The sequence below is a fragment of the Centropristis striata genome, chromosome 7, assembly GCF_030273125.1.
Source record: "Centropristis striata isolate RG_2023a ecotype Rhode Island chromosome 7, C.striata_1.0, whole genome shotgun sequence".
Classification (NCBI taxonomy): Eukaryota; Metazoa; Chordata; class Actinopteri; order Perciformes; family Serranidae; genus Centropristis; species Centropristis striata.
The window spans coordinates 743,940-756,439 of NC_081523.1; the positions used below are offsets into that span (position 1 = coordinate 743,940).

Consider the following 12,500-nt stretch of genomic DNA (forward strand, 5'->3'; position numbering starts at 1 on the left):
CGGTTTGATCGGGATCGGTGTGCTATTACTTTTCTCTACAGAATACAAATTTTTCGTGACGTAACTCGCGAAAAACTGCCCAAAATTTTGCATTGAAGTGAATGGGACGGCCGCAAAAAAATGAGGGAAAAAGAACAATAATTGTAGATTTTAAAACGTCTACTTCTCCGGCATAATTTCACCTAGAGACTCCATTTAAACTTTAAACAGTAGACACAAGTCTTGTGTATCGGTGTATTAATCCACGTTTCGATAGGTCATATAGTTTTTTATCAATCCCTGTTCAATGACCATGATCATTTTTGGAGAAATTCTGAGATTATAATGGGTGTGTATTGCACGGAATGTTCGTGTCACAGTGTGTGACATCATCGCCAGAGTGTAGAGGGAGAGAAAAAACTGTCAAAAAATAAATTTGAAAACTGCGCTCCAGGCCGCAAATTCCACTCTACAGAAATAATTTATACATAGAAACGTAGGAAAATTAGTCTTCTCCCTCACAATCCTCTGGTAAAGCTGTCAGAGTTATAGTTTGGGCATAGGACGCACAGATGATCCACCAACACCACCAACAGCCTCATTGGCTCCCATATTAAAAACGCAGGAAGATTTCTGAAAAAGGGAGATTTAACAGTTTTTTTAGATCGCTCTAACAAAGCTATTTTTTCATTTTTCTTAAAAAAAAACTATGTAGATGTTCAGGAAGAACTCAGGACGCTCAAAGTGAAGTCGGATCAATGATAGGTATTATGGTTTTGCCAAAAATGCTTTCTGTTCGAAGCCAGAAATTTCAGTCCGTCCACCTCTGCTGTCACTATGCCGGAACATTAACAGGTGGCAGTTAATTCTGTTGATTGCTTTGATCTTTGATGTGATTACAGTTACAGATACACACACACACACATGCGCGTAAGCGCGCACACTCCTCACACTTGCATACACATGCTTCAAACACACACACACACAGGTAACTTTATGTGATTTATGCGATCTCGTGTGTTTGTCTCCAGGATCTATTGAACATGTGGACCGTCCGTATCAACCCGTCTCTGTCTTCAGTCAACACGACGTCAACAACTGGAAGATCATCTACAGACCTCCAGCTGCTCCAACACACCTGCAGGAGCTCTACCAGTACTCCTTCATAGGTACCACACACACACACACACACACACACACACACACACACACACACACACACATTGATAGTTTAATTTATACCAGCTGTCATTGGGAACTATAAACTATATAACTACGGTTTTAGGACACAGAATCTTATGGTGCAAAAAAAGACATAATACGACAAGAAAAAGACACAAAACAAGGAAAAAAAGATACAAATTACCAAAAAGAGACATAAAATAACAACAAAATGACCAGAAAGAGACACAAAACAAGGACAAAAAGACACAAAACAAGGAAAAAAAGACACAAACTACCAAAAAGAGACATAAAGTAACAACAACAAGACACAAAATGAGCAAAAATGACCAGAAAGAGACATAAAACCAGGAAAAAAAGACACAGATATCAGTATACAAGTGTTACGCTGCAAAAAATCCAATATTGCCCAAAATCCAACGACCTGGTATAATAATTAAACATGTAATTATCTGCCTGAAGGGATCAATAGAAAGAAAACCAACAGACAGAATGTGGTGATGCTGGTTGTTTTCACCAGCAGAGCTGCTGCTGGTTCTTCAGCTGGTCCTTCAGCTGGTTCTTCAGCTGGTTCTTCAGCTGGTTCTTCAGCTGGTCCTTCAGCTGGTCCTTCAGCTGGTCCTTCAGCTGGTTCTTCAGCTGGTTCTTCAGCTGGTCCTTCAGCTGGTTCTTCAGCTGGTCCTTCAGCTGGTTCTTCAGCTGGTTCTTCAGCTGGTTCTTCAGCTGGTTCTCCAGCTGGTTCTTCAGCTGGTCCTTCAGCTGGTTCTCCAGCTGGTCCGTCAGCTGGTCCTTCAGCTGGTTCTTCAGCTGGTCCTTCAGCTGGTCCTTCAGCTGGTCCTTCAGCTGGTTCTTCAGCTGGTCCTTCAGCTGGTTCTTCAGCTGGTCCTTCAGCTGGTTCTTCAGCTGGTTCTTCAGCTGGTTCTTCAGCTGGTTCTTCAGCTGGTTCTTCAGCTGGTTCATCTCGTAGCTGGAGAACCAGACGTAGAACAACTAAAATCTCTCATCCAGTTATAAAGTAGAGTTAAAGAGACCAAACTAGCTTCAGACTGGGTTTAAAGTCAGTTTGTGACCAACGCTGATGATGTTTAAAGGGTCCGTGATGACAGAAGAACCAATAAAACGCATCATTACCTCCGGAGATAAAACACGACAGATTCAGATGATTTAAGAGCAGAAACTCAACAAAACGCAGAATAAACTGTTGTTGTTTTTAGACTTTAACATGCAGAAAAGTTGCATATTAACAAATCAGTATGAGTGTTTTATTATTATTATTATTATTACTGTAGATGTTTACAGAGTTAAGATCAAAGATGATTAATGTGACCTGCTGCAGACACATATCGATCTGAACACAGATTCATAACTTCACTTTTCTACATTTAACACATAAACCATAAACCAGCGGATCGAACCGCTGCCTGTTATTTTCAGCTGATTAAATATTATTATTATTATTATTATTATTATTATTATTATTATTATTATTATTATTATTATTATATATAAATATTCATGCAGCTGCTGAACAATCTCACTTACTCATCATTAAATCTTTTATTTATTGTGCTGATTCTTCATGTCAGAGTCAATCTGCTGTAATATCTCTATATCTAATATCTAATAATATCTAATATCTAGTAATATCTAATATCTAATATCTAATAATATCTAATAATATATAATATATAATAATATCTAATATCTAATATCTAATAAAATATAATATTTAATAATATCTAATATCTAATATCTAATAATATCTAATAATATCTAATATCTAATAATATCTAATAATATCTAATATCTAATATCTAATAATATCTAATAATATCTGATATCTAATAATATCTAATATCTAATAATATCTAATAATATCTAATATCTAATAATATCTAATATATAATAATATATAATAATATATAATATATAATAATATATAATATATAATAATATCTAATAATATATAATATCTAATAAAAGCTAATATCTAGTAATATCTAATATCTAATAATATATATCTATATATCTAATATCTAATAATATCTGATATCTAATAATATCTAATATCTAATATCTAATAATATCTGATATCTAATAATATCTAATATCTAATAATATCTAAAAATATCTAATATCTAATAATATCTAATAATATATAATATCTAATAAAAGCTAATATCTAATAATATCTAATATCTAATAATATATATCTATATATCTAATATCTAATAATATCTGATATCTAATAATATCTAATATCTAATAATATCTAATATCTAATAATATCTGATATCTAATAATATCTAATATCTAATATCTAATAATATCTGATATCTAATAATATCTAATATCTAATAATATCTAAAAATATCTAATATCTAATAATATATAATATCTAATAAAAGCTAATATCTAATAATATCTAATATCTAATAATATATATCTATATATCTAATATCTAATAATATCTGATATCTAATAATATCTAATATCTAATAATATCTAATATCTAATAATATCTGATATCTAATAATATCTAATATCTAATATCTAATAATATCTGATATCTAATAATATCTAATATCTAATAATATCTAATATCTAATATCTAATAATATCTAATATCTAATAATATATAATAATATCTAATATCTAATAATATCTAATATCTAATAATATATAATATCTAATAATATCTAATATCTAATCATATCTAATATCTAATAATATCTAATATCTAATAATATCTAATATATAATAATATCTAATATATAATAATATCTAATAATATATAATATCTAATAATATCTAATAATATCTAATATCTAATCATATCTAATATCTAATAATATATAATAATATATAATATCTAATAATATCTAATAATATCTATCTCTATATCTCAACCCCTGAATCAACTGATTAACTCAAGAAACACTTGATTAATGTCGACGTATTCATATTTAGTAAAAGAACACGTGAGTCATAAAGTTAAACAGAGAACGAGGTTTTAAATCAGAACGTTTCATCTCCAGATGTTTGATGAGAAAACACCTGCAGACTATAATATTGTTAAATTTTGCATTTTGACGCACGTTACTGTCTGTTCAGTGAATAAAGGTTCCTCAACAGGTTCATATAAAACATGTTTTTAATATTACAGCAACATTTATGGGTGTGAGCCTCTTAAACAGCAGCAGGATCATAAACAGCTGATAACAAATCATCAAAACAATATGATCAACCAACAATACGAGTCAGGAGAATAATATTCATAAAGAAATAGATATAAGTTCTATTCTTGCAGCTCAGTGACCAATTGATTTGCATAAAAGCAATAAAAACATCTGTGCATTCTTGTTTAGAACATCTGGAGAAAATGCAAAGATTAATGAGTTGAACAGTAAGAAAATAATGAGAAAATAAGTATCAGATCTTGTTATTGTAATTTAAAAATGAATTGGAGTTTTCAGAGCGTTGGTTTATGGCTTCATGGTTTATTAATATTAATAATAATATAATATCAGGTGTTATGGTGATATTTGTTCCCAATTGAGAAGGTTCTAGTTAGTGGTTCTCCAAATTATTAAAAAAAACCTTCGATTTAGAAGTGTTAGATAATTTATCTGGTTTTAAGAGTTCATTTCTTATTTTTAAGTGTTCAACATGCTTATTTCTAGATTTAATAATCTTAATTTAAGAAATATCTTGGTTTTATTCTGATTTTATGTGGTTTTATTCTGGTTTTATGTGGTTTTATTCTGGTTTTAACTGTTTTTTTTTCTGTTTTTATGTGGTTTTATTCTGGTTTTAACTGGTTTTGTTCTGGTTTTAACTGGTTTTATTCTGGTTTTAACTGGTTTTATTCTGGTTTTATGTGGTTTTATTCTGGTTTTAACTGGTTTTATTCTGGTTTTATGTGGTTTTATTCTGGTTTTAACTGGTTTTATTCTGGTTTTAACTGGTTTTATTTGGGTTTTATTCTTGTTTTAAGAGTTAATTTCTTATTTTAAGTGTTCAACATGCTTATTTATAGATTCAATAATCTTAATTTAAGAAATCTCTTGGGTTTTTTTCTGGCTTTATGTGCTTTTATTCTGGTTTTATTCTTGTTTTAAGAGTTAATTTCTTATTTTAAGTGTTCAACATGCTTATTTTTAGATTTAATAATCTTAATTTAAGAAATCTCTTGGTTTTATTCTGGTTTTATGTGGTTTTATTCTGGTTTTAACTGGTTTTATTCTGGTTTTAACTGGTTTTATTTGGGTTTTATTCTTGTTTTAAGAGTTAATTTCTTATTTTAAGTGTTCAACATGCTTATTTCTAGATTTAATAATCTTAATTTAATAAATCTTGTCAAGGTAAATTATCGGTCCATGCAGCAGATTTACTGTTTATCTGGTTTTTGGACTAAACTCCTTTCTGCAGTGAGGTTCTGCACATGCAGGGGAACATTATTTCATGGGAGATATTGATCCATTAAAATAATCTCCAGTACAGATATTCTGTCAAACAGGATCAAAACATGCTCCTCATACTGGTGTAATGCTGTAAATAAAAGGATTCTGCAGCATTATTATTTTATAGAAGATATGAAAACATGCCTCCCCTGATTTATAATCAAATATAATCACCATATCCTTTTAGTAAATCCTGTTTCTTATATAAAAACATACACAAAGGTTTCATAATAGTGAAGGAGCACAATAACAAGCCTTTTCTTTAACAAGGCAGCGTGGTTCTGCTGCTGAGGCTGATGTGGGCGGCATTAAACAGGAAGAAGAAACCTGGTGGAGCTCAACAATAATAACATAATAACAGAGATAGAAAATACCGTGGCGCAACAATAGAGCCTCGTAAATACACACAAAAAAGACAAAAAATAGGAAATAAAGAACTAGAATGAAGCAAATACATGCTGGGAACAAGTCAAATTATCTGCCAGTGCAGGAAGTAAATGTTTCTTTGCAAGAATTCTTTAAGTAAGTAAAAATATCTAGAAACTGGAAAAACAATGATGTCTAAAAATAAATGCAAATATTCTTATTTTGAGCAATTGTGTCTTGAAAAGCCCAACTGTAGTAACATTAAAGTAAGCCAGAAATACTTGAAACTAGCATGTTTTTTTCTAATTTCAGTATCTGTGGGTAGATACTGGTGGTAGAAAATACTTTTGAAATAACATTTAAACTTCATGCAACTAAAACTCTCAACTGGAGCCAATATTTGAGGTAAAAACTCACCATATTCAACAGTTGAAGAGATTGAAAAGCATGAAAAAGCTCACAATGTCAATCCTAAAAACAAGTCTTTACACCAGACTGAAATCCCTGTGAAGAGGGGTTACTCACCCTGTGAAGAGGGGTTACTCACCCTGTGAAGAGGGGTTACTCACCCTGTGTAGAGGGGTTATTCGCCCTGTGAAGAGGGGTTACTCACCCTGTGTAGAGGGGTTACTGACCCTGTGTAGAGGGGTTACTCACCCTGTGTAGAGGGGTTATTCACCCTGTGTAGAGGGGTTATTCACCCTGTGTAGAGGGGTTATTCACCCTGTGTAGAGGGGTTACTCACCCTGTGTAGAGGGGTTACTCACCCTGTGAAGAGGGGTTACTCACCCTGTGAAGAGGGGTTACTCACCCTGTGAAGAGGGGTTACTCACCCTGTGTAGAGGGGTTACTCACCCTGTGAATAGGGGTTATTCACCCTGTGAAGAGGGGTTACTCACCCTGTGTAGAGGGGTTACTCACCCAGTGTAGAGGGGTTATTCCCCCTGTGAAGAGGGGTTACTCACCCTGTGAAGAGGGGTTACTCACCCTGTGAAGAGGGGTCATTCACCCTGTGAAGAGGGGTTACTCACCCTGTGAAGAGGGGTCATTCACCCTGTGTAGAGGAGTTACTCACCCTGTGAAGAGGGGTCATTCACCCTGTGAAGAGGGGTTACTCACCCTGTGTAGAGGGGTTACTCACCCTGTGTAGAGGGGTTACTCACCCTGTGAAGAGGGGTTACTCACCCTGTGAAGAGGGGTTACTCACCCTGTGTAGAGGGGTTACTCACCCTGTGTAGAGGGGTTACTCACCCTGTGAAGAGGGGTTACTCACCCTGTGTAGAGGGGTTACTCACCCTGTGAAGAGGGGTTACTCACCCTGTGAAGAGGGGTTACTCACCCTGTGTAGAGGGGTTACTCACCCTGTGTAGAGGGGTTACTCACCCTGTGAAGAGGGGTTACTCACCCTGTGTAGAGGGGTTACTCACCCTGTGAAGAGGGGTTACTCACCCTGTGTAGAGGGGTTACTCACCCTGTGTAGAGGGGTTACTCACCCTGTGAAGAGGGGTTATTCCCCCTGTGAAGAGGGGTTACTCAAAATAAGCACATGCAGCTATGGTCAGCAGGTAAATTATACTATAACAAGATAATTCAGATAATATTGGTAGATAGGAGAATAAAATACTTTTTATTATTATTCATGTTTTTTTGCAGTGCACCACATCACCAGCAGCAACAATGGGACGTATAATTAGCAGCACAGACGCTCACTAGCTGAGAGCTTTACAGTAAAACACCAGAATATTTAATGCTGAAGTTCTCCTCATCAGTTCCTACGCCCACCTCCTTCACTGAGAGGAGCAGCATCACATGGTGTTCTCCCTCAAGGCCTCATTAACCAGCCGGAGATCCACAGAATAAATCTCAGCTAATGAAGAACGAGGCATTCCTTATAACTTCATCTGGAAATGACTAGATGTATCTTTATTTTATGTTCCTGTTCCTGCAGGATCTTGTCCAGATGAAGGGATGAAGGGATGAAGGGATGAACGGAGGGATAGTAAACTAACACATGCTGTTATAATGTTTTTATACGAGGAACTAAAAGGTTATTTCAGCCTCTGGTTCTGCAGTTTGGGTCCATTTTTAATGTGCACATGGTTAATGTTAGTGGAAACAAAACTACTTGGTTAAGTTTAGGAAAAGATCTGGAGATTTGGTGATTATTGTCTGTTTGAAGGAGATTTTATTTAAATATTTAACTCATCACTAGTAAACAGTGAGATCCCTTCACTTTTTCAGAATAAATCTAAACTAATAAAACGGCAGAATTTTTTGAGACTTGATCTGCAAATTACAATATGTATTTTTTAATTGTGATCTTTGGTCGACAGGATTCTCTAGAGCAGTAGTTCTCAACCTTTTTGAGTCGCGACCCCCAGCCAGAGACTCCTTGTAAAGCAATAACTTGCTACTTTGGGATTTGTCCAAAAAGACACAAAATTACCCAAAAAAGAATCAAACTGACCACTAAATTAAAAAATTAGACACAAAATGACCTCAAGGACTCAATTTGACCACAAAATGACAAAAAATTACCAAAAAAAGAACCAAAATGAATAAAAAAAGACACAAAATGACTAAAAAAAACAGAAAATTACCAAAAAAAGACACAAAATGACCAAAAAAGACACAAAGTGACAAAAAAAGACACAAAATGACACAGAAAAAGTCAAAATGACACAAAAAAAGACACAAAATGACTAAAAAAAACAGAAAATTACCAAAAAAAGACACAAAATGACCAAAAAAGACACAAAATTACTAAAAAAGACACAAAATTACCAAAAAAAGACACAAAATGAATAAAAAAAGACACAAAATGACACAAAAAAAGACACAAAATGACTAAAAAAAACAAAAAATGACCAAAAAAAGACACAAAATGACCAAAAAAGACACAAAATGACAAAAAAAAAAAAAACCACAAAATGACCAAAAAGACTAAAACACTTTAACACTTTAACACAGTGGAGACAGAGCTGATTAGTGCTGAAGGGAAAATAAAGGAAAGAAGGATAATAACCTAGCAGATGTTGTAAAGGAACTGTAATAATGATATTTCAGCATCTGATCCTTCAGTGGGTCCATTTTTAATGTTCACATTGTTAATGTTGGTGAACAAAACCACTTGGTTAAGTTTAGGAAAGATCTGGAGCGGTTTGGGGATCATGGTCTGATTGAAGGATATTTTTTATGTATTTAAGTATTTTAGTTAGATCTGCCAACTTCTTTCAGAATAAATGTAAACTAATAAAACAGCAGAATTTCTAAAAGGTCCTGAAGAGAAAACAATCTACTGAAACTCTCCACATGTTGCATGATGAATAATCCTGTTTTTAAGGTTATTTTACTGATTTTATAGACGACTTTCCTCGAACCCAGACCACAGAATATTATTGTTTGCATATTTATTGTGTTTGCTTATTTGGTCATTTGCATTTTGAGGCATGTTTTACCTGTTTTACAACGATTAAAAAAGCTGATTTTCAACTAAAATGTTCAGCAAACACTCGATGATTAATGTGATGAATATTTTTTAAAAATGATCTGAGACATTTTCAGCTCCAAGAGATAATAAACCATAATCCCAGATCAAAGATCACTTCAGTTTCTCTTAATCTGTTTATTTTAGCTCCAGCGGGAAGATTTACGTCACTAAATCATAATAAATAATAACAAATAATAATAAATAATAATATATCTTCCTCTTGGCCTCATGACTTTTATTAAACTCTTTTATCAGCTCAGAGCTCTAAAGTCTCTGTTTTATCCCGACAGGTCTCCCCGAGTCACTCAGCGTCTACTTCACAGGTACGCTCCTCTTCCTCATCTTCATCCTCATCTTCATCTTCAGCTTCATCTTCATCCTCATCTTCATCTCAGCTTCATCTTCATCAGAGAGGAGAGGAGAGGAGAGGAGGAGGAGGAGAGACAGGAAGAGAAAGAGAGGAGGAGGCAGATTGTTTCCTCTCTCCTCTTTCCCAAATCCTACATTTTTCTTCCACCTCCTCTCTTCTTCTCTGGTTCATTCTTCCTCCCTCCTCCTCCTCTTCCTCCTGCTCCTCTTCCTCCTCCTCCTCTTCCTCCTGCTCCTCTTCCTCCTCCTCTTCCTCCTCCTGCTCCTGCTCCACCTGTCTCTCCTCCTCCTCCTCCTCCTCCTCCTCCCTCCCTCCTCCTCCTCCTCTCCTCTTCTTACTCCTCCTCTTCCTCCTCCTCCTCCTCCTCCTGTTCCTCCTCCTGTTCCTCCTCCTCCTCCTCTCCCTCCTCCTCCTCCTCCTCCTCCTCCTCCTCCTCCTCCTCTTCCTCCTCCTCCTCTTCCTCCTCCTCCTCTTCCTCCTCCTCCTCCTCTTCCTCCCTCCTCCTCCTCCTCTCCACCTCCTCCTCCCTCCTCCTCCTCTTCCTCCCTCCTCCTCCTGCTCCTGCTCCTCCTCCTCCTCCTCCTCCTCCTCCTCCTCCTCCTCCTGCTCCTCCTCCTCCTCCTCCTCTTCCTCCCTCCTCCTCCTCCTCCTCCTGCTCCTCCTCCTCCTCTTCCTCCCTCCTCTTCCTCCCTCCTCCTCCTCCTGCTCCTCCTCCTCCTCTTCCTCCCTCCTCTTCCTCCCCTCCTCCTCCTCCTCTCCACCTCCTCCTCCCTCCTCCTCCTCTTCCTCCCTCCTCCTCCTGCTCCTCCTCCTCCTCCTCCTCCTCCTCCTCCTCCTCCTCCTGCTCCTCCTCCTCCTCCTCCTCTTCCTCCCTCCTCCTCCTCCTCTCCACCTCCTCCCTCCTCCTCCTAGTAAAAGTAACTCTGTATAAATGTAACTATTTAATCGTCACTAATAGGCTATTAGAATAAGAGCTGAAAAGTCTAGATTTCACTCTTACTAAATGTGATATAACACTTTATTTAAACCACATTATTAAAGGAGCGGTTTCTCTGAACGTGATAATTGGCTGCTTGTTCTTTTTTTAACGTGTCGAAGATAAAAACAGAAACATTTAATGAGAGCAGCAAGTTTCCATCTGGATCCTGAAATATCTTCAGTAGTTTAGTTCATTGAGTCACGGAGACTTTTATTCATCTCGTGATCACATGTCGTCTGTTTTCCCTCAAATTAATTATCACAAATATAAAGTTTTCCTCCAGCGGTGTTAGTGAACAGTGTCCTCTAGTAATTAAAATCATCCCTTCTTCTTCTAGTTTATTTTATTCTTTCACCTTTGTCAATCCTGTATTTTATTGAACTTTTTGCACTTTAATGTGAAGCACTTTGGAGTCTCAGCGTCTGTCAATGAGATGTAAATAAATCTGACTGATCTGTTTAGTGAATATTAAACTCAGCTGATGAGGTTTTTATCCTTTAGAGACAATAATCATCATGTGTTTGTTTGTTTTATCTGATGCATTTCTTTATTTCTCTCTCTGTCTTTGCATGTGTTTATTGTTTGTGTTGTTGCTGTTGTTGTTGTTGACCTGTCTGTGTGTTTATTGTTGTTGTTGTTGGTGACCTGTCTGTGTGTTTATTGTTGTTGTTGTTGTTGTTGACCTGTCTGTGTGTTTATTGTTGTTGTTGTTGTTGTTGTTGTTGACCTGTCTGTGTGTTTATTGTTGTTGTTGTTGGTGACCTGTCTGTGTGTTTATTGTTGTTGTTGACCTGTCTGTGTGTTTATTGTTGTTGTTGTTGTTGTTGTTGGTGACCTGTCTGTGTGTTTATTGTGGTTGTTGTTGTTGTTGACCTGTCTGTGTGTTTTTTGTTGTTGTTGTTGACCTGTCTGTGTGTTTATTGTTGTTGTTGTTGTTGTTGTTGTTGTTGACCTGTCTGTGTGTTTATTGTTGTTGTTGTTGTTGTTGTTGTTGACCTGTCTGTGTGTTTATTGTTGTTGTTGACCTGTCTGTGTGTTTATTGTTGTTGTTGTCGGTGACCTGTCTGTGTGTTTATTGTTGTTGTTGTTGTTGACCTGTCTGTGTGTTTATTGTTGTTGTTGTTGTTGTTGTTGTTGTTGACCTGTCTGTGTGTTTATTGTTGTTGTTGTTGTTGACCTGTCTGTGTGTTTATTGTTGTTGTTGTTGGTGACCTGTCCGTGTGTTTATTGTTGTTGTTGTTGTTGACCTGTCTGTGTGTTTATTGTTGTTGTTGGTGACCTGTCTGTGTGTTTATTGTTGTTGTTGTTGTTGGTGACCTGTCTGTGTGTTGATTGTTTATTGTTTGTGTTGTTGTTGTTGTTTATTATTGTTGTTGTTGTTGTCCCAGTGTCTGACGGGGAACACACCTCCCCTGAGTTGGACTTTGCCGTCCTGCTGCTGTCCAACCACCACCAGCCTCCGGTGTTCCAGGTCCTGGATCCTCTGCTGGAGGTCCGCCGGGGGGGGCAGGCCCCCATAGGTACCCACACACACACACACACACACACACACACACACACACACACACACACACACACACACACACACACACAACATGTAGCACTAATGTGTGAGAATGAATTCCTGCTGGTGGCAGCGTTTAGCCTCTGCCACCAGGATGAATGTGTGAG

At 36.3% G+C, this 12,500-nt stretch overlaps 1 protein-coding gene across 1 annotated transcript in view; it reads left to right on the forward strand.

Annotated features, from left to right (window-relative positions):
* fras1 (Fraser extracellular matrix complex subunit 1) overlaps positions 1-12,500 on the forward strand; it is a 233,783-nt gene that overhangs the window by 131,409 nt on the left and 89,874 nt on the right. Inside the window, exons 22-24 of the mRNA XM_059337817.1 lie at positions 1,011-1,148; positions 9,771-9,803; positions 12,218-12,349. Coding sequence (XP_059193800.1) covers positions 1,011-1,148; positions 9,771-9,803; positions 12,218-12,349 — 303 coding nt within the window. The remainder of the gene's footprint in view (positions 1-1,010; positions 1,149-9,770; positions 9,804-12,217; positions 12,350-12,500) is intronic.